This window comes from Bos indicus, chromosome 10 (genome assembly GCF_029378745.1).
Source record: "Bos indicus isolate NIAB-ARS_2022 breed Sahiwal x Tharparkar chromosome 10, NIAB-ARS_B.indTharparkar_mat_pri_1.0, whole genome shotgun sequence".
In the NCBI taxonomy this organism is placed as follows: Eukaryota; Metazoa; Chordata; class Mammalia; order Artiodactyla; family Bovidae; genus Bos; species Bos indicus.
The window spans coordinates 11,553,447-11,574,520 of record NC_091769.1 but is presented as its reverse complement, the minus strand read 5'-3'; the positions used below and the strand labels follow the sequence as shown (position 1 = coordinate 11,574,520).

General features: G+C 35.2%; 1 protein-coding gene across 1 annotated transcript in view; it reads left to right on the top strand.

Moving 5' to 3' along the window:
- The window catches only part of GPR137C (G protein-coupled receptor 137C), a 62,390-nt gene extending 41,917 nt beyond the window's left edge, over window positions 1-20,473 (top strand). Inside the window, exons 4-7 of the mRNA XM_019967729.2 lie at window positions 14,474-14,623; window positions 16,345-16,470; window positions 16,640-16,758; window positions 17,663-20,473. Coding sequence (XP_019823288.2) covers window positions 14,474-14,623; window positions 16,345-16,470; window positions 16,640-16,758; window positions 17,663-17,840 — 573 coding nt within the window. The 3' untranslated portion in view covers window positions 17,841-20,473. The remainder of the gene's footprint in view (window positions 1-14,473; window positions 14,624-16,344; window positions 16,471-16,639; window positions 16,759-17,662) is intronic.
- The last annotated feature ends 601 nt before the right edge of the window (window positions 20,474-21,074 follow it).

Genomic DNA, 21,074 nt, shown 5'->3' with positions numbered 1-21,074 from the left:
TAGATAAAATGTTTCTTTTTTACAAACTCTTTATAGGGTAAACAAATATATTATATTTATTAATATGATCATTTGTCAGTATTAGTCCTTTTCTCCAATTAAGTTTTTTTTTTTCGTTTTCTTTCTTTTTTTTTTTAATTTTATTTTATTTTTAAACTTTACATGATTGTATTAGTTTTGCCAAATATCAAAATGAATCCGCCACAGGTATACATGTGTTCCCCATCCTGAACCCTCCTCCCTCCTCCCTCCCCATACCATCCCTCTGGGTCGTCCCAGTGCACTAGCCCCAAGCAATTAAGTTTTTTAAACTGCTCTTTGCTTTGCCTTTCTTTGTTTGTTTTCTGTGGTATATTTGAATTTATTTACTTTTATTCAGAATTATAATATAACTTTTAACATTAAAATACATACAATAAAATTATTTTTATTCTAATATTAATTTCCATTTTAGGAAAAATAAGCATATTTATAAGAATATAGGAGACATGTTATTTTTAATGGATAAAATAGTGGCACAAAAAAGGTTTCAAATTAGTTAATTTAATTTGAGTGGTCTTTCATGCAGATAACCCCAACTTGCCATTATAGGAGCCAAAATAATGGCAAGTTGGGATTATCTGTATGAAAGGCCACTCAAAGTTAGGGTGAGTACAAAAGTTGAGCTTTTAGCCTTACATCTCTGATTAAGGACATGTACAATTTTATATCTGGATAAGAGTGTAAAACAAATCATTGTCTGACTCAAGGTTAGTTTGTCTCCCTGCCTAGTTAGCTGTTTGCAAATAATGCATTTTCTGTCTGTCTTTCCTGAATGTCTAACAGTTTTAATTACTATGCAAACCTTTCTGACCCATGTTCTCTTAACTCTTGATCCATATTAATTACTATATTGGGATGGAAGGCATCATCAGCATCTTGCAGAGACACAGTAACTTTCAACTAAACTATATTTTTGACCATTCATGGAGACCAGCTGATCCTATAAGACTAAAGAAGTAGTTTATGATTACTTGCTGCTGCTAAGTCGCTTCAGTCGTGTCCGACTCTGTGCAACCCCATAGACGGCAGCCCACCAGGCTCCCCTGTCCCTGGGATTCTCCAGGCAAGAACACTGGAGTGGGTTGCTATTTCCTTCTCCAATGCATGAAAGAGAAAAGTGAAAGTGAAGTCTCTCAGTCATGTCTGACTCTTAGCAACCCCATGGACTGCAGCCTACCAGGCTCCTCCATCCATGGATTTTCCAGACAAGAGTACTGGAGTGGGGTGCCATTGCTTTCTCCGAAGTAATAGGCTAAAATACCATTAATGTCTGTCATCCACCACCCTGAAATATGACTTTGCCAGAATTTGTTGAGGATGATGGTTAAAAAAACCCCAAAAAACCAGAGCCTGCATCATCCTCTATAATAGATATGATTGCTACCTTCCCAGTATTCTGATTTCTCTCTTGAGTCATTGGAATTTTTTTCATTCATTTTAAGCTGTGGTGCTTCTTTAATTTACTGCCTTCATTATTCCAGTTCTTATACTGCAAGTCTTATTTCCTATTCTGTTGCTGAACCAATCTACCACACACTTGTCCCTTTTGAAAAATCCCTGCTTACAACACTGGGTTTATATCTGTTATCTCTTCCTAAGCTCAAGTACCTTTCCTTTATACTTCTAAATTCTTCTACTAGACCAGCCAGCATTTTCAGAATTTTAAAATTTTTCCATGGACATAAAGTTCATCAACTTAAAGCCATCTTATCTGTAACAGTAGAGTCATTAAAGCCAGAGATCTAATTTCACTATGTCTTAGCACCATGAAACTATTTTTAAAACTGTTTAGGCCTTATAATTATCAAAATACATTTTAAATTTACTAATTGAGATTACTTTGTTTTCTTATTTTTGATGCTTAGTTTGGCATTCTAATTTCAAAATGGAAATAGCATTTGTGAGATGGATTCAGAAACATGTGCAGGGTTCTACTTCTGCTATTGGCCAAGTAGCTTCTATTGGACTCAACCTTCTGCAGAAAGCAAAGATAAATCCTGGAAAAAATATAAAAAGCACTGACAACACTGGAGAGCAGCCTCTTAGAAGAAGGAACTGACGCTGCGTGAGTTTCTTGTTTTTTACAGCTTCTAGGCCGAGGAAAAGTCCCGTCCATGGGGCAGCCAAAACTTCAAGAGAAACCTGCTGTTTTACTTGCTTGAAGAATCACAGGGCAAAATTCAAGAAACTATTCCAAATGAAAAGTCAGTGGAAAATCTCAGGAAGAAGACAGCCAAGTAGAGGAAGGTCCAAATTCTGATTTAAACTCTGCCAAATTTTTATCTGATACCTGAACTAGACGTGTTCAGGATATACTCTAAGCAGCAGCACAGTGAAGGTTAAAGAAATTGAACTGAGAGTTCAGCTGCTATTCATACATGAGAGACAGTTTGAGATTTGAGTCTAGCCAGCTTAATCATTTGCTAAAAATAAAAAAAATTTAAGGGAAAAGAAAAAAAATCAATATATTTTAGAAAACTATAACAGCATCCAAACTCTAAAACATGGCACTCACAATGTCCAGAACAGAATCCAAGGTCACTAGGTATATGAAGAAACAGGAAAACTATAACTCATACTCAAGAGCAGAAAGAAAAACTCAAAAAGCAATCATTGGTGGCAGTCCCAGATGTTGACCCAGATGTTGAATTTATTAATGATTTATAATATGCTCAAGGATGTGAAGTAAATATACATTAATACTTGAATGAATGAATAAATAAGAACTCTTAAGAGAAATAGAAACTATTTTTTAAAACTATCAGAAAATTTAGAATTTAAAAATACAGTATTTAAAATTAAATAGTCACTACTTGGGCTTAGCAGCAGATTGGAGATGAAAGAAGAGTCAGTGAACTTAAATCAATCAGAAATTATCCAATTTGAAGACCAGAGTATGCTGGGGGACAGGGAGGGGAGATGACAATGAAATGAACAGAGTCTCAGGGTCAGATTATGTAGAATTGGAATTCCCAAAGGAAAAGAGGAAGAAAATGAAATTGGGAAAAAAAACATGTGAAGACGTATGACCTAAATTTTCCAATTTTGATGACAGACATATATTTGCAATTTCGTGAACCTCAGCAATCCCAATCAGGATAACTAGAAAGAAAATCTCACCTAGGTTCATTGTAGTCAAGGTGCTTAAAGTGAGAGTGAAAGTGTTATTTGCTCAGTCATGTCCAACTCTTTGTGACCCTTTGGATGTAGCCTGCCAGGATCCTCTGTCCATGGGATTTCCCGGGCAAGAATACTGGAGTGGGTTACCATTTCCTCCTCCAGGGAATCTTCCTGACCCAGGAATCGAACCCACGTCTCCTGTGTCTCCTACATTGCAGGCGAATTCTTTACCCACTGAGCCATCAGGGAAGCTCTGAAGTGCTTAAAACCTAAAAAAAAAAAATTTTGCAAATAGAGAAGAATGACACATACATAAGGGAACATTGATTCAAAGGATCAATCACTTCTCATCAGATGTAATAGAGCCTGAAGACATGGAAACAATATCTTTGAAATGCTAAAAGAAAAATATTGTCAATTCTAAAATCTATATCATGCAAAAATATTCTTTAAGAATCATGAAGAAGTAAAAACATCTTCAGATAAAAGAAAAAGAAAACAAAGAAGATTCACTACCAACAGACCTACACTATAAGAAATGCTAAGAAAATTTTACAGACTGAAGAAGAATAAAATTGGCTTGAATTTTAGCCCTTCAGGAAGGAATGAAGAACACAAGAAATAAAAAATATGTGGGTAAATATAATTTCTTAATTTCTTTAAAATAAATATGACTGTGCAAAGCAAAATTGATAATGTGAGGCTTAGGTGTGTAGATATAATACATAATTCTCAGTATAGTATATAGAACAACTACAGCACTGTAGCATAAAGGATAGGGCCTATATTGTTGCAGTTCTTATATTTTACACCAGGTGGTATAATATTAACAATTATTTGGACTATGAAAAGTTAAGGATATATTTTATAATCCCTAGAGCAGTGATTCTCAAACGTTTTGGTATTGAGATCCCATTACAATACTAAGAATTACTGAGGACCCCAAAGAGATTTTGTTTATATAACTTATATATACCTATATATACATTTTAGAAAAAATGATAAATTAAAAATATTCATTCATTAAAATATCAATAACAAATCTATTCTATGTTAACATGAATAAAATGTTTTTATGCTAAATAATTATATTTTCCAAAACAAAAGTAAATTAGTGAAAAGATTGACATTGTTATACATTTTGCAAATCTCTTTAATGTCTGACTTAATAGAAGACATCTGGATTTTCATGTCTGCTTCTGCATTCAATCTGTTGTGATATGTTGTTTAGGTTGAAGTATATGAAGAAAATCCATCCTCACACATATATGTAGTTGGAAAATGGAGGAGAATTTAAATAGCCTTTTCAGATAATTGTGGATATTCTTCTTTAATACTACACCAAAACTCTGAAGTGGAGGTTTCTTAAAGGTTAGTTGCCATATAGAATCTAAAGCCATATTAGTGAACTTTCTGTACTCTCCATTGGTCTGTCTTACACTTTGAATGAGTTATAACATCATGCATTGATCATAGGAAAAGTGGTCACAGATCTTCAAAATGTTGATACATTTCATTAGACAATATCCAGAATCACTTTTGTTAATACCACCACCAACCTCATCAAAGAAAGTATTTAAGTTTGGGAAACTGCCAGTCTTACAGTGGATACAGGTACTTACAGGTTTTCAAAAATTCTAATTTTCACTTGAAAGTTCATATTTCATCATTGGCAATAAATATTATTAGATGTTTTCTTTGACATGACAGGCTCATTTCATTTATTTTTGCAAAAAGAAGTATGCTTATTAACCAAGTCTGAATGATAGCTTGATAGTCATAGCTGTCTGTCAAGTAGAAAATGGGATTTCATGAAAAAAGTGGCTCACAAATTCAGCTCACAGGTCAAACCACCACCACATAAGTGCTTCTCCTCAAGACATCTACTGTGCTTCAGTATACAGAAGAATTACTTCAGTGCATATCTTATCTAATCACACAGAATAGTAAATAGATAGGTACTGGGGGGTCAATACTTAATAAATATTTTCACTGTTTCATCAGGGATATTCTTAAATGAACTTTCTTTTTTAACTGGGAGTACATAGTAGTAAAGAACACAATACTGTTTGGTACCACTGCATTGCTTTGTGCTACAGCCCACAGTTTTAACCTCGACTGTTTCTGTACCATTAGTGAGATTATCAGCGCAATTGGCCCAGGATAAATGGTCAGAAGAATTTTCAACACTTTGAATATTTCAGTAGTACTTCTCAGGCATTCCAGAAGAGTATCTTCTTGTATGATTAGTTGGTGCTGACACCAGATGAATACAAACAAAATTAGTCCTGCTCTATCAGATTTATTTATTTTTAAGGCAAAAATAGTAACACATCTATTGATAAGACATTAAATCACTATGTTTTTAGTTAAATCTTTGAATCAGTGAATTTCTATCTTGGAAAATGGTAATGCATGTTTCATCCAGGATGAAACTTTTCAAGGCTTTACTAGTCTCTCAGCTATTGTGATTGGTTTGCCACCCAATGCAGTATAACAACTTCGCCTATAAAATGCCTGAATGGTTTCTTAATTTCTAGTTTGGAAAGTTATAAAAACAATTTGTGGAATTTAAATGCTCACCACACCTGCATTTACAATTACAGTTGTTTTGCTTTAATCTCTGAATGATTGATCTCAAAATGATGCTGCAGCTTAACTTGGACAAAATGTTCTGTCGCAAAAGACAATAAGGTAAATTATTAACACTTATAAAACTTATTGAAAGGTAGTTTTCATTGCATTTCATTTGATAAAACAGGAAATCAGTTTCACCTAGTTACTTTATATAGATTTCTTTCTTCACTGAGTCAGAGAATTCTAACACTTTCAACTTTCTCAGTATCTTAGAAGTAAACAGAGAAGCTGTGTGTAGAGAAAAATATTTGTTATTCTAATGAATATATATAACATAAAATTTACCATTTTAACCATTTTTAAATGTACAGTTCACGGACATAAAGTACATTTACATTGTTGTGTAACCATCACCACTGTCCATCTCCAGATCATCTTCATCATCCCATACTGAAAGTTTGTACCAATAAAAAGATAAGTCCCCATTCCTAAGCCAATAATCCATTTTTTAAAATTTTATTTTATTTTTAAACTTTACAATATTGTATTAGTTTTGCCAAACATCAAAATGAATCCGCCACAGGTATACCCGTGCTCCCCATCCTGAACCCTCCTCCCTCCTCCCTCCCCATACCATCCCTCTGGGTCGTCCCAGTGCACCAGCCCCAAGCATCCAGTATCGTGCATCGAACCAGGACTGGCAACTCATTTCATACATGATATTATACATGTTTCAATGCCATTCTCCCAAATCTCCCCACCCTCTCCCTCTCCCACAGAGTCCATAAGACTGGTCTATACATCAGTGTCTCTTTTGCTGTCTCGTACACAGGGTTATTGTTACCATCTTTCTAAATTCCATATATATGTGTTAGTATACTGTATTGGTGTTTTTCTTTCTGGCTTACTTCACTCTGTATAATAGGTTCCAGTTTCATCCACCTCATTAGAACTGATTCAAATGTATTCTTTTTAATGGCTGAGTAATACTCCATTGTGTATATGTACCACAGCTTTCTTATCCATTCATCTGCTGATGGGCATCTAGGTTGCTTCCATGTCCTGGCTATTATAAACAGTGCTGCGATGAACATTGGGGTACACATGTCTCTTGAATAATCCACTTTTAAATATGAAAAGAATTATAATTTTTCATTTTAGAGTAAAATGTGATTAATTTCTAAAATGAGTTTAATGTTAAATTTAATATTTTAAGTTTTTATTTAAATGCTTAAATATTATGAAACAAACATATTAATTGTACCTATTCTTGTTGTGCTGCCATGTAGATACAAGGAAAAATTTAGGATTTCATTTTTTTTTCTTTTGGCTATACGCTGTGGCTTGCTGGATCTTAGTTCCCCTACCTGAGATTGAACCCAGGCCACAGCAGTGAAAACATCAAGTCCTAACCACTGGATTACCATGGAAATCCCCCTTTCCCTTCTTTTCTTCTAGGATTTCAGAATAACTACTTGTTTGGGGATTTCCCTGATGGTCTGGTGGTTAAAACTCTGTGCTTCGACTGCAGGGGTATGGGTTTGATCCCTGGTTGGGAACTAGGAACCCACATGCCATGTTATGGGCATTGCCAAAAAAGAAAATAAACCTAATAGTTTGATAATAATGAGGTTTTAGCTGCTATATCAGGTATAACTAAAGAAAATTAACAAGAACCCAATAAAGATACAGAGAACAAGCTGACTTAATCTCTGAAAATGAATGTATTTATACCCTAAGTCTATTATATCAGGAATCTGTTAATAGAAAACACAAGAACACACATGGATACAGAGTGTTGATACCATCACATATCATAAAGCCTCTAGAAAACTCTGCTGTATCTACAAAAGAGAATGAAAATATATTAGGCAAATAACATCTTAGTACTCTTGTTTTTAATCATCTTGATTTTGATTTTTAAGATCCCAGGACCACACTTTAAGGACTGCTACCCTAGAGCAACCACTTAAGGCAAAAAGAAAACAACAAGGAATATAAAAGTATAGTTAAAAGTTCAGTAGATAAATTAAAATGGAGTTCTAAAAGATATTCAATTAACCAAAAGATGCAGAAAATAATGGATAGAGGAACAACAAATAAATATGCAAATAGTAAAATGTAAGACCTAAATTTAAACATATCACTAATTATATTAAATGTTAATGGACTAAACACTCCTGTTAAAAGGTAGAGACTGTCAAAATGAATTAAAAAAAAAAAAAAAACAAGACCCATCTATACTCTGACTTCCAGAAGGCACTTTAAATAGATATAAGTTGAACAAGGAAGCTAATATACTATTCATTCAATAAGTGTAAGAAGGCACTTTGCTGCTGCTGCTGCTAAGTCGCTTCAGTCGTGTCCAACTCCGTGTGACCCCATAGATGGCAGCCCACCAGACGCCCCCATCCCTGGGATTCTCCAGGCAAGACCACTGGAGTGGGTTGCCATTTCCTTCTCCAATGCATGAAAGTGAAAAGTGAAAGTGAACTCACTCAGTCATGTCCGACTCTTAGCGACCCCATGGACCACAGCCTACCAGGCTCCTCCATCCATGGGATTTTCCAGGCAAGAGTACTGGAGTGGGGTGCCATTGCCTTCTCTGAGGAAGGCACTTTAATATTAAGCAAAAGAACTGTTAAGACAAAGGGTATTACCAGATATAAAAGTTAAGCAAAGAATATTATGAAATATAAAGAGGTGTTCATCAAACACATAAAAATAATAGATGTGTATATGAAGCCAAATAGTAGGAATAAAGAGGAGGAGCTTACCAGGTAGTAAGAAACAAAGGGATAAAAATCCTCACAATCATAGTTGGAGCTTTTAGCGCCCTATGCTCAGTCCCAATTCATGAGCTTCAGGAGATGTAGGTTCAATCCCTGGGTTAGGAAGATCCCCTGGAAGAGGGCATGGCAACCCACTGTAATATTCATGCCAGGATAACCCCATGGATAGAGGAGCCTGGAAGGCTGCAATCTATAGGGTCACACAGAGTTGGACATGACTGAAGTGATTGAGCACACACACATAATCTCTTGTACTTAGAGATACAGAATCTAGCAACATTGGTTTAACATTTGAAAATCAGTCAGTCAATGTAATTCACTACATTGAGAGAACAAAGGAGAAAAGATAAATAATCATTTGAATAGATGTAGCAAAAACATCTGACAAAATTCAGCACCCTTCATGATTTAAAAATAACCGTAATGAAACGTTAAGCTAATAGGGAATAGAAGGAATATTCCTCAATCTGATAAAAGACATCTCTAAAAACCCTGCAATCTGTGTCACACTGAAAGTATTGGATGTTTTACCCTTAAGGTTGGGAACAAAGCAAGGAAGTCCGTTCTCACCATTTCTATTCAATAGTCCAATAAAACAAAAACAGAAGGTATAAAATTAGAAATTAAGAAGTAAAACTGTTTTTTCCATCTGTGACTCCTTTGCTGCCCTGCATATAGGATCTTTGGTACCATCTTTCTAAAGTCCATATATATGCATGCATTAATATGCAGTATTTGACTTTCTCTTTCTGACTTAATTCACTGTGTATAATAGGACAACCCAGAGGGATAGGGTGGGGAGGGAGGCAGGAAGGGGATTCAGGATGGGGGGACACATGTATACCTGTGGCCAATTCATGTTGATGTATGGCAAAAACCATCACAATATTGTAAACTAATTATACTCCAATTAAAATAAGTTAATATTTTTTAAAAACCACCTAGCCCATCAAAAAAAAGAAAAGAAAACTGTTTCTAATTGCAGATAACATGGTTGTTTAAGTAGAGCATCCCGAGGAATCATGAATATAGCAAGTACTCAGGATACAAAGTCAAAATGCAAAATTACATGATTTTCATACATATACAAGGTATAATCAGTTTGAAAATTAAATTCAAAAAGCAATTCTATAGCGTAAAAAACCCAAAATACTTAGGAATCAATTTTGCAAAAAATAAGCAGTACCTCTATACTGAAAACTACTACATATTGCTGAGAGAAATTAAAGATCTAAATCATTGAAGACCATTATTTATGGATTAGAAGATACAGTATTTTTAAGATGACAGTTTTCCACACAAAAGATCAATAAAATGCAATCCCAATTATAATTGTACCTTGAGGCTTTAAAAAACAGAAATTGACAAATTTATTCTAAAATTTATATGGATATACAAAGGACCTAAAATACTTAAAAAAGTAGTGCTTTCCAATAGAACTTTCTGTGATGATGAAAATATTCTGTATCTGTACTAGCCAATATGTAACTATTGAGCACTTGAAAGAGGGCTAGAGCTACAAAGGAACTGATCTTTTCATTTAACGTGTTTAAATGTGATTATGTAAATACATGTGGCTAACGGTTATTGTAGCGAACAATGCAGAAGGTAATTCTGAAAAAGAAGAGTTAGACCACATGACTTTGAAACTTAGTGTGCCGCTGCTGCTGCTGCTGCTAAGTCGCTTCAGTCGTGTCTGACTCTGTGCGACCCCATAGACGGCAGCCCACCAGGCTCCGCCGTCCCTGGGATTCTCCAGGCAAGAACACTGGAGTGGGTTGCCATTTCCTTCTCCAATGCATGAAAGTGAAAAGTGAAAGTGAAGTCACTCAGTCATGTCCGACTCTTATCGACCCCATAGACGGCAGCCCACCAGGCTCCTCCGTCCATGGGATTTTCCAGGCAAGAGTACTGGAGTGGGGTGCCATTGCCTTCTCCGGAAACTTAGTGTAAAACCATAGTAATTAAAACAAAGACAAACATAATAGAGAGCCTGGAAACAATCTTGATTTTTGACAAAGGTGCTAAAACAATTCAAAGGGAAAGCTAATGGTGCTGAAACAACTGGATATCCACATGAAATAAAATGAACCTCTAGCTGCATCTCATATACACACAAAAATTCAAAATGGGTCACAAATTTAAATATAATTCAAAAAGTCTAAAGCTTTTAAAACTAAACATAAGAGATTATCTTTGCAATTTGGATACAGGCAAAGATCTCTTCAGTTCAGTTCAGTCACTCAGTCATGTCTGACTGTCTGTGGCCTCGTGGACTGCAGCACTCTGGGCTATCCTGTCCATCCCCAACTCCCGGAGCTTGCTCAAACTCATGTCCATTGAGTCAGTGATACCATCCAACCATCTCATCCCCTATCATCCCCTTCTCCTCCTGCCTTCACTCTTTCCCAGCATCAAGGTCTTTTCCAATAAGTCAGTTTTCGCATCAGGTGGCCAAAGTATTGGAGTTTCAACTTCAGCATCAGTCCTTCCAATGAATATTCAGGACTAATTTCCTTTAGAAGATCTCTTAAGCAGGTCATTGAAAGTAATCACAAAAGAATAATAATAAATTAGACTTAATCAAAATTAAATTTTCCCATCAAAAGGCAAGACTAAGAATATGCTAAGGCAAACCACAGACTTTTAAGAAAATATTTGCAATGCATACATCTGACAAGGAATCATTTCCAGTATATGCAGGGACTGTCTACAACTCAATAATTTTTAAAAAGACAGCCCAATTTAAAAATGGTCAAAGATATAAACAGACTTTTCACAAAAGATGTACAAATGGCCAATAAACACAGTATCGTTAGTCATCTGAGGAAATGCAAATTAAAACCAAAATATCCACAGCATGGTTAAAATTAAAGAGATTGACAACTCCAAATGTTAGCTAGGAATTGGAACAACTGGAACTCTCATGTTTTGTTGGAAATATAAAATTGTACATCCATTTTGGGGAAAGATCTGGCAGTTTCTTATACAGCTGAACTTAAACCTATCACATGACCCAGCAATTCCATCCTGAGGTATTTACCCAAGAAAAGCGAAAGAATATGTCCACAAAAAGATTCGAGTAAGAACATTCACAGAAACAGTCCATCAACAGAAAAAGTGAATAAACAAATTCTCGTATAAACAAATTCATGTAATTAATTATACAGTGGAATTAGTGGGGTTAACTGTCCTGGTTTGCCAGGGACTCAAAGGATTTCTGGAATACGTGACTTTCAGTGCTAAAACTAGGAACGTTTTTTTAACTAGGAAACTTTTGAGCAAACCAGGAGTTGGTCACCGTAATTGTCCACCTCAGCAGCGCAAAGACCTAACTCCTGGTACATCCAACAGCATGGATGAGCCTCAAAACGTTACGCTGAGTGCGTGATACCTACGCAAGAGTTCATATTCTATAATTCCATTTATGTGAAGTTCTAGAGTATGCCAAACTAAGTTGTAGTGAAAACAGAAGCAGAAGCAGGGGAATATTTGTGTCTGAGGGGTTGGCTGGTGGGGAACGGATGTCAGAGAACATTTGAGAGTGATGGTAATGTTTTTTATTTGTATACACCAGTTGTCAAAACCAATGAATGGTAAGTTGAGGTATCGACATATCTGTGTCCTAAAAGTACCTATAAACAAATACTGAACTCTAGTTAATGGTAAGCATACCGGAGTGAGATCTAACTCTTCTTTACTTGTCAAGTGTGGAATTCCTAAAACAGTGGTATGTAAATGTCTGAGGTAGAGGAAGGGAGAATCATTCTTTGAGGATTGCTCCTGAGTGGAATTGTTTGTCATGACTATTCGATTTAGAAAAATTTTCTGTAACTTTCCATGTGGCTGATATCTTTTGTTTTATGACCCTATATTTTGTGGGAAGAATCTTAATTTGTTTTCTAAATTGGTGGACTTCTTTCTCTATTATAAGTATGTAATTTGGCTGCAATTTTGCTTTGTTAATTGCTCTGATACTATTCTTTGCTCACACTTCTTTGCAGTTTTTTATAATATTTACAAGTGTAAGTAGAGAAACTCCGTATTATAAGATGTTATTACTTTTAGCAGTCATAGTATTTCTTAAAGCAGTGACTATAAATTTACTTATGGTTATATTAAAGGATGATAATGCTTATAGCATTCTAACTTGTTACTTTTCTGTAATAATATAGTACTTTTAAAATGGAAATTGGATTGCTTTTAGATTAGCTTTTTATTAGCAACATTTTTTTGATTCATAATAAATATGCACAGTAAAAATGCACATTGTAGAAAAGCTTAGTCTTGATTAAAAACTTTAATCTTGCTAGGATTTTATTTTCACACATACTTTTTGCTGTAATAGTGAGTTAGATCAGAGAAGATATGCTGTTGCTATCCCAAAATCTTTCAAGATATATTTCATCTTTAAGTTTGCTTTCTTCTCATTCACCTCTAAAAATGTGTTGTTCTTACGAGGATATCAGTTATAATAATATTTTTCAATCCTATCAAACCCATTGAAACCTTCTCATAAATTTTAATCACCTATTTCTATGCTGAAATTAATAGATTGTGTAACATACATACACACATAACTTCAAAAATTCAGTGCAATTGCCCTAATTGTAATATAATGAGAAAATAAAAGGAAAGTAATTAATAAATATTTGAATGTGTAGATTTGAGGGTATGCTACAGTGGTCGGATGCTTGTATCTACACATAGAAACTGTGGATGAGACTATAAATGCAGACTGTTCCAGGTGTGTTGCTTTTGCACTGTACACCACAAGCAGTATTGCTGTCACTTTCATACCTTTCTGAAATATTTGACTGTTCTTGATAAAGGTCTGAACAAAAAACAAAGGACAAATTTCCCTCGATTTACATGTTATGTGTGTTTCTGGATATGTTGGCATCTATTTAAAACTGTGTAAGCATAAACTCTGTTTATATTTAAAACAGATTTAGGTTCTGGCTCAGATCATTATGGATAAGTTTTTCATCTTCATAAATGTCCAAGAGGACATGGGGACATTATGAAGGTCAGATAATTCTCTTACGTGGAGAACTCTCCTGTAAATTGTCAATCATCCAGCAGCCCTGGCCCTTGTGTGGTGAATGCCATCATTTCCGCTTAATCATTGTGACACTAAAACACAAACTTCCAAAACACCATATTAGGTGTTTTTCACAATATATGTTTGGCAATTGTGTCACTTTTCAGAATAATGTCTTTAAGATAAATAGGATTACAAAGGAAACCAACTGTATTCAAATATTTCAGGTTAAGAATCTCTGCAAAAGTGGATACCACACCCTTCTCCAATATACACACTCCAGCTGACAACCACTGTTACAACCACTGTTATGTAAGGCTTTCTTTCTATATTTCAGGAAATGGTGAAAGCTTTAGTATTAAAATATTTTGGATTTGAAAGTGCATTTGGGTGCCTGCATCATTTTGTCATCAACATAACAATATCAACAGAGGATTAACATCAACTCTAATAGAACAAAGCAAATAGTACAGGAATTGTGTTTCTATTCTAATTTTACTTCTTATTGGAAATTAAGTGTATCAAATGGACTAATGTTTCTATCTCCCATTCTTTTCTCATTGTGCCTAAACTACCTCTCTGATTAACATCAATCATTTGCCAACTTGTTTATTCATATATTACTTAAAGGAGTAAGGTAACCTTGGCCGAACAAAATCTTCCTCCAGCTGCTGCTGGGAAAGTTGACAAAGAACTTATATGTATTAACAGGGTAGTTGAAACACAAGTGGTTCTAAAAATAGGAATTGTAAAGCATGATAATCAAGAGTTGATTTCAACTGGCACTCACTCAGTGTTTTCTAGGGGTGCATTGCAAGAGGTGACTATATTGTACGTGGACAATGTATATCATGATAAATGTGCATACTGTTGTGATGATGACTTTTATTTCTTTTAGGGTATGTCTCTATGCCAGACTGTTGTCGTAGGCTCTGTGGTCATTCTTCTGTACTCTTCAAGAGCATGTTATAATTTGGTGGTGATCACCATATCTCAGGATACATTAGAAAGTCCATTTAATTATGGCTGGGATAATCTTTCAGATAAGGTAAGAACCTAACATGTATTGCAAATCTAAGTGTATGATAATGAAGTTAGCCTGACTAGGAGAATGTTTTGAGTGTTTGACTTGCAAACACTTTTATGGAATCTCTAGCCACTATCAGTAATCATACTTCAAAGTTCTATGTTTAAAAATTCTCATTCATATGTAGCAGTTGAAATCATTCTTCAGAGAGAACTTCTCCCAAAATAGTATTTTATTTTCTTTTTGTGAATAATATTAACAGTGTATTAAATCTATTGGTCATAAATCTATTTTCAGTTCAGTTCAGTCGCTCAGTCGTGTCCGACTCTTTGTGACCCCATGAATCGCAGCACGCCAGGCCTCCCTGTCCATCACAAACTCCCGGAGTTCACTCAGACTCATGTCCATCGAGTCGGTGATGCCATCCAGCCATCTCATCCTCTGTCGTCCCCTTCTCCTCCTGCCCCCAATCCCTCCCAGCATCAGAGTCTTTTCCAATGAGTCAACTCTTCGCATGAGGTAGCCAAAGTACTGGAGTTTCAGCTTCAGCATCATTCCCTCCAAAGAAATCCCAGGGCTGATCTCCTTCAGAATGGACTGGTTGGATCTCCTTGCAGGCCAAGGGACTCTCAAGAGTCTTCTCCAGCACCACAGTTCAAAAGCATCAATTCTTCGGCGCTTAGCCTTCTTCACAGTCCAACTCTCACATCCATACATGACCACTGGAAAAACCATAGCCTTGACTAGACGGACCTTTGTTGGCAAAGTAGTGTCTCTGCTTTACTAATTTGTAAAGGATAGTGTTTAAGTATCTCTTTATAAGTTGATATTCTGTCATTAGCTAGTAAATATGGTTATGTCTTTAATTTGCTAGGATGAAATTAATTCTCTCTTACCCAAGAACTATATATAACCTAAATATTTGGTTTAGTTTTAGATGTATGACTTTTATGAAAATTTGGCATTATCAGTCTTGAAAATGGGAGCGCATTCATAGTTCCTTGGGTGTCTAGGTGTTTTCTGTAGTGACTCCTGGCACGCTTGCTGTGCATATCTGACCTCCCAGCATTCTCCATCCTTCTGCTAGAAGTAGCCTGACCTAAGTGCATGTCATGTCTTTATTTATATTAATTTAGCTTCGTACTGAATTTAAGCATCCTGGAATGCTGTTTTATCAGGATTTTAATTATCTTTCAAAGAAGGAATTTTCACATTTGGTTCCGTGTGGCAGATTCCCTTCACTCCTTTTCCCATTTCTCTTTCCCCACATTTATTAGAATAGAAACAAATTCAACATGGAATTTAAGCCCAAAAGCATGTTTTTAAATAGCAACAGAGCTGAGTGACCTGCATGTTACATTTCTCTACAGGTGTAACTCAGGGTAAGTGCGATTATTTTGCCTTTGGAGCAGCTGGAACCTGTAGTCTCATTTATAACCCTCCTCAGACTACAGGACCTAAACCACCCACACCACTACCCATGTGTTAAAAATATTTTCATAAATTGATGTGTTGAAAAAGTTAATACCTCTTTATTCTACTTAACATCAAAGCATTTTATGATCTTTAAAGGATAAATATCATTACATGAGAAGCCATAAAATATGGAAAATTAATTTAGAGTTCTATGTGCTTGTAAGTTGATCTTTTAAGTTACCCTACCTGGAGCAAGTTGTTTGTGGAGGGTGATTCCTTACATGTAAGACTGATTTTAAAACTGCTCGACCATATTCTATTCACAGGCTCATGTAAAAGACATAAGTGGAGAAGAGTATATTGTATTTGGAATGGTCCTCTTTCTGTGGGAACATGTGCCAGCATGGTCAGTGGTACTGTTTTTCCGGGCACAGAGATTAAACCAGAATTTGGTATGATATCATAACATTACCTAATGCCTGTTCTCCTTATTTTTAAAAATAATAGAACATTTATATTGATTTTCTATTTTTGGCAAAGACTAAAAAGGATTATAGATCTCAGCCTCCTTTCTTAGTTGAAAAGTAAATCTTCATATTCTATCTACTACATTGTTCACAGGCACCTGCTGGCATGATAAACAGTCACAGTTATAGTTCCAGAGCATACTTCTTCGACAATCCGAGGCGATATGATAGTGATGATGACTTGCCAAGACTGGGAAGTTCAAGAGAAGGAAGGTAGTTGCACTGAATTGGTACCAACATAGATTTTTTTTAAAAAAGCTTTAACCCAAATATGAAAAGGGTGATTTGCTGATATATGTCAATAAATAAGATCATTTAACATTGGCGCGTAGAACAGTAGATGTTAAACCCATGATGAGACCTGTACTATAAAGAATTATCATCTGCTTCTAAGTCCACATATTACCTTTATTTGAGAAATGCCTTTGGGGGTAAAATGGCACCCTTTCATTTCAGGATCCCTTGTTAGTTCAAAGCTGATGGGGGTTGGTGAGCAGAGAAGAAATACTGTTATATATGTTTCCATATCTACTATGCTGTTCAAATTGCACAGAGAAACTCTAAATAAAACTCTTGGGAAGCTTAGCTGCTATAAGAAATCTTCAGTGCCCTCCTTGTTCCAAAATCATTACAAGTCCATCCCATTAGCTTTGGTATCAGTGCCGAGGAAGCCTTAATGCACACTAAATAATGCTTTGAATTTAATGCAGCATTTTCTATAACCCTCACTTCATCTGGACAAGTTACTTAACCTCAATTTTTTGTCTGTTTTTCATCTGTAAAATAGGGATAATAATAGAACCTATCTGATAGGATTGTTGTGAAGGCTGAGTGCATGTGTGTGTAAACATACATATGTATGTCCTAGAATAAAGCCCAGCACATAATAAGCACTATGTTACTATTATTATTATCTGATAATCAAGTTCTACTAATTTTGAATGGTATTTATTCATTCTTTTCTAATATGTGATATAGAATCAAGGATATTAGATATAAGTTATTGAATTTTGTAGAAAGCCATTATTTGGTGAAGAACATAATTCATTCAAAACTAGAAGTGCCAGCATGAGTTATTATATCCTGATCACAGTCCTTTTTTGCCCCTTTTTTGCAGTTTATCAAATTCACAAGGTTTGGGCTGGTACGGCACCATGACTGGCTGTGGCAGCAGCAGTTACACAGTCTCTCCCCACCTGAATGGACCTCTGACGGACACTGCTCCTTTGCTCTTTACTTGTAGTAACTTAGATATGAACAGTCACCATAGCTTATACGTAACACCACAAAACTGATGGCATCATCAAGTTGTGATTCTTCAATCATTTTTCATGAATGTGTATATTCAGTGTGTTTAAATTCCATTTGCATAAACATTCCATTATCCGTTACAACTGAAAACAAAGCCTGGAAATGTGGCTGAGTCCAGTGGAGGACACAGCTGTTACTTTTGACCTCGTCCTGGTAAAATGAAGTACAATGGAAAATTTGGAGCCAGAGAAAAGAAGGATTAGATCTTAAGGGACTCGATGGCCTCCGTACATCCTGACTTTGGAATATCGAACGCATATTTGCACTTTTATCTTTGTTCTGAAAGAGTACACTGCAGTCCCCAAAGTCATACCCAGTGTTCACACTGGGATGTTATGTTGTACATCAAATCAGGAGGCAGATTCCTTACAAAAATCAAAGCCTGTATATTCAGCAGTGTACTCCATGTGGAATTCTTACCCAATAAAGTTTATAGTGTGAACAGTGCACAGAATGAAGGCATAAAAACGTATCATTCTTTTGAAAGATCTATTGAAAATAGGTAATCATTGAAGATAGTTCTTTTAAGCATGATTGTACAGTACTAACTGAAATTATTCAATCATTTTAAAGAAATGATACTAGTAATCCTTTACAGTGAGGACCAGCAGTGTTCTTTGGAAAGTCACAGTCATTTCTTCAAGAGCAAAGTATACTAATCAAAATTATGTGGCTACTTTGAGTAGAATTGGTCAAGTGATTATTCTGTATGGTTAAGACAATACAGTAGTTTAAGCATGATTCTTCAAGAAAACAACAGCAATTTTTGTGTAGGGAGATATTGATAGAAACTTCTTAGGACTAAAGTTTACAGATGCATTTAAGAATTATTCAGAAAATATACAATTCTAAGTTAAACATGAATACATTTTCAAAGGCATTCAATTAGCTGAAATAAAATATAGCAAATCTTACCCATTATTCCTATGAATCAGGATTAACCTCAGGTAAATTAAATCATGATATGTTATTGCAGTGAGCTCAAGTGCAATACTTTGTAATACATATAATTTTTCCTTTAGTTTTCATTTTTATATCTTGCATATGGGCAAAGCCAAATTAATTCAAATTAATCCCAGCACTAGACTAAATGAACAACTTATGTGAAGGTACTAACTAGGTAAGTATAAAAACCAGTGGTTAACAATATTGGAGTACTTTTAGAATTACATTAAAACTGTCTTGAACGTCCTATCTTAGATCTAAAAAAAAAATATATATATATAATATATATATGGTAGGCTAAAGTGATAGAGAATTTTAAAATGCACTTTCTACTAGTGTCTATATGGAAAAAAGTAGATGCTAAATACCTCAAGAGCCCAAGGTAACAGGCAACATTGGGAAGTTGTCACAACATGCTTAAAGATGACTATATACGGTTATTTGCTAATCTATTTCTTCAGAACTGGAACTAATACAACTGTCTTTTTCTGTCTTTACTTTGATTAGAAAGTTCTTTTTCTGCTCTTACATAAAACATCTTTCAACTTTTTGATTGATTCAGTAACTTCACAGAAGTATAACAGTAAGTGAAACCCCAAGAAAAAAATGAAATTTTTAATGCTTTTGATCTCTTGGGAAGCTGGTACACAGACAAAGAAATTTAATCTTTTTATAGTACAAAAAAAATTCTGAATTTAGTCCAAATCATAAACTTATACATGTCACTTTGGATTTATAAAATTTATAGTATAGAATTTATAGATCGTAACAGGACAACATACCGTGCACTTACCTGAGTGTATTTTTACTGCAACTTCAGTTACTGGGTTTCTTTTCAGAATGCCGACTATTTATTGTCTTAATAATGTTAGGTATTTAATTATCTAGAGCTATCTAAGAAGATGTGTTGCCTTTGTTAATCCTTGGGGTTCAAAGTGATACATTTTTTCTAGGAAAGCTTCCCCAGACTTCCCTACATAATGCTCCTATTTGACCAGATAAGTGAGGATTACTCTTTTAAAAATATTTCAGATAAAATAACGTGGTTTTTTCAGTTGCATTAGTTGATTCTTCCAAATCTGAGATTTGTAAATTTCTTATCCCTGACCAGGGAACCTGAATTCTTGCATTTGTCTCCTTAAAGACATCTTCCACAATAAATCACCAAATTCAAAGAAAGATAAGCTTCTGGCCCAGTTTTTGCTTAAAAATTTCAAAGCACTAGGAGCACTTTAAGTCTGGTCTTGAAAGAAGGAGTTGTTTATCAAATCAAAGGGCTGTCGATCCCCTGTTCATCCTGCACTGAAGCACATGATGACAATTTCAAACCTTCTTTTTGGTTCACTAACTAGAAAAGAGAATTTCATTGCTTAAGTGTGTAATTCTACAGTGATTAGCAGTACTTGTTTTTATTGTTTCATTTGGACGGTCATTAATTTTGAAACTCTTGCCACTCATTATAGCTGGTAGTAGTTTTATGAAAGATGTAATTTATAGCTAAAGTGGCTTTTTTTAAGCATAGCTGCCTTTTTTATTGTTTAAGTGTTTCTCAGCTATAAAATCAGTGTCAAACTGGTTATAAAAGTATAGCTGTGGCCAATGAATGTATTTATTTGTTTCACTAAATTGTAACAAAACACTACTGTTAAAAATAAAAGTGTTTGTGCTTTTATTTGGAGGTTGGGTTTTCTTAATCTCTTTTAACAGACTACACCCATTGAGCTTCTGTCATGTAAGGATAAGAAGCCTACCATAGGAAAGAGAAAAATATGTAGAGTTACAAATGACAGTTTACTTTAAGTGAGCTTGTCATTACAGATATTCCTTGGCTTGTCCTAAGTGAAAATGCATTGAATACAGCTGGCCTGGAACATTACAGCTTAGACTAGCCTTCCCTAAACATGCTCAAAACACTTACATTAAACTGCAGTTGGGCACAACCATCTAACACGAAACCTGTTTTGTAACAGAGTGTTGAATATCATGTAGAGTTTATTGAACACTGTACTGAAAGTGAGAAACGAAATGGTTGTGTTCGGTACAGAATGGTTGGGTATGGGTTGTGTTCCCTTGTGACTGCGTGGCTGAGCGGGTACTGTGGTGCTGCCACTGCCCCAAATCATGAGAGGTCCGTACCGCATATCACTAGCCTGGGAGGAGAAACCAAAATTCAAAAGTGGAAGTACAGTTTCTATCAAATGTGTATTGCTTTTGCACTGTTGTCAAGTTGAAAAATCTAAAGTCGAACTATTATTGTACACGTGGATAACTGT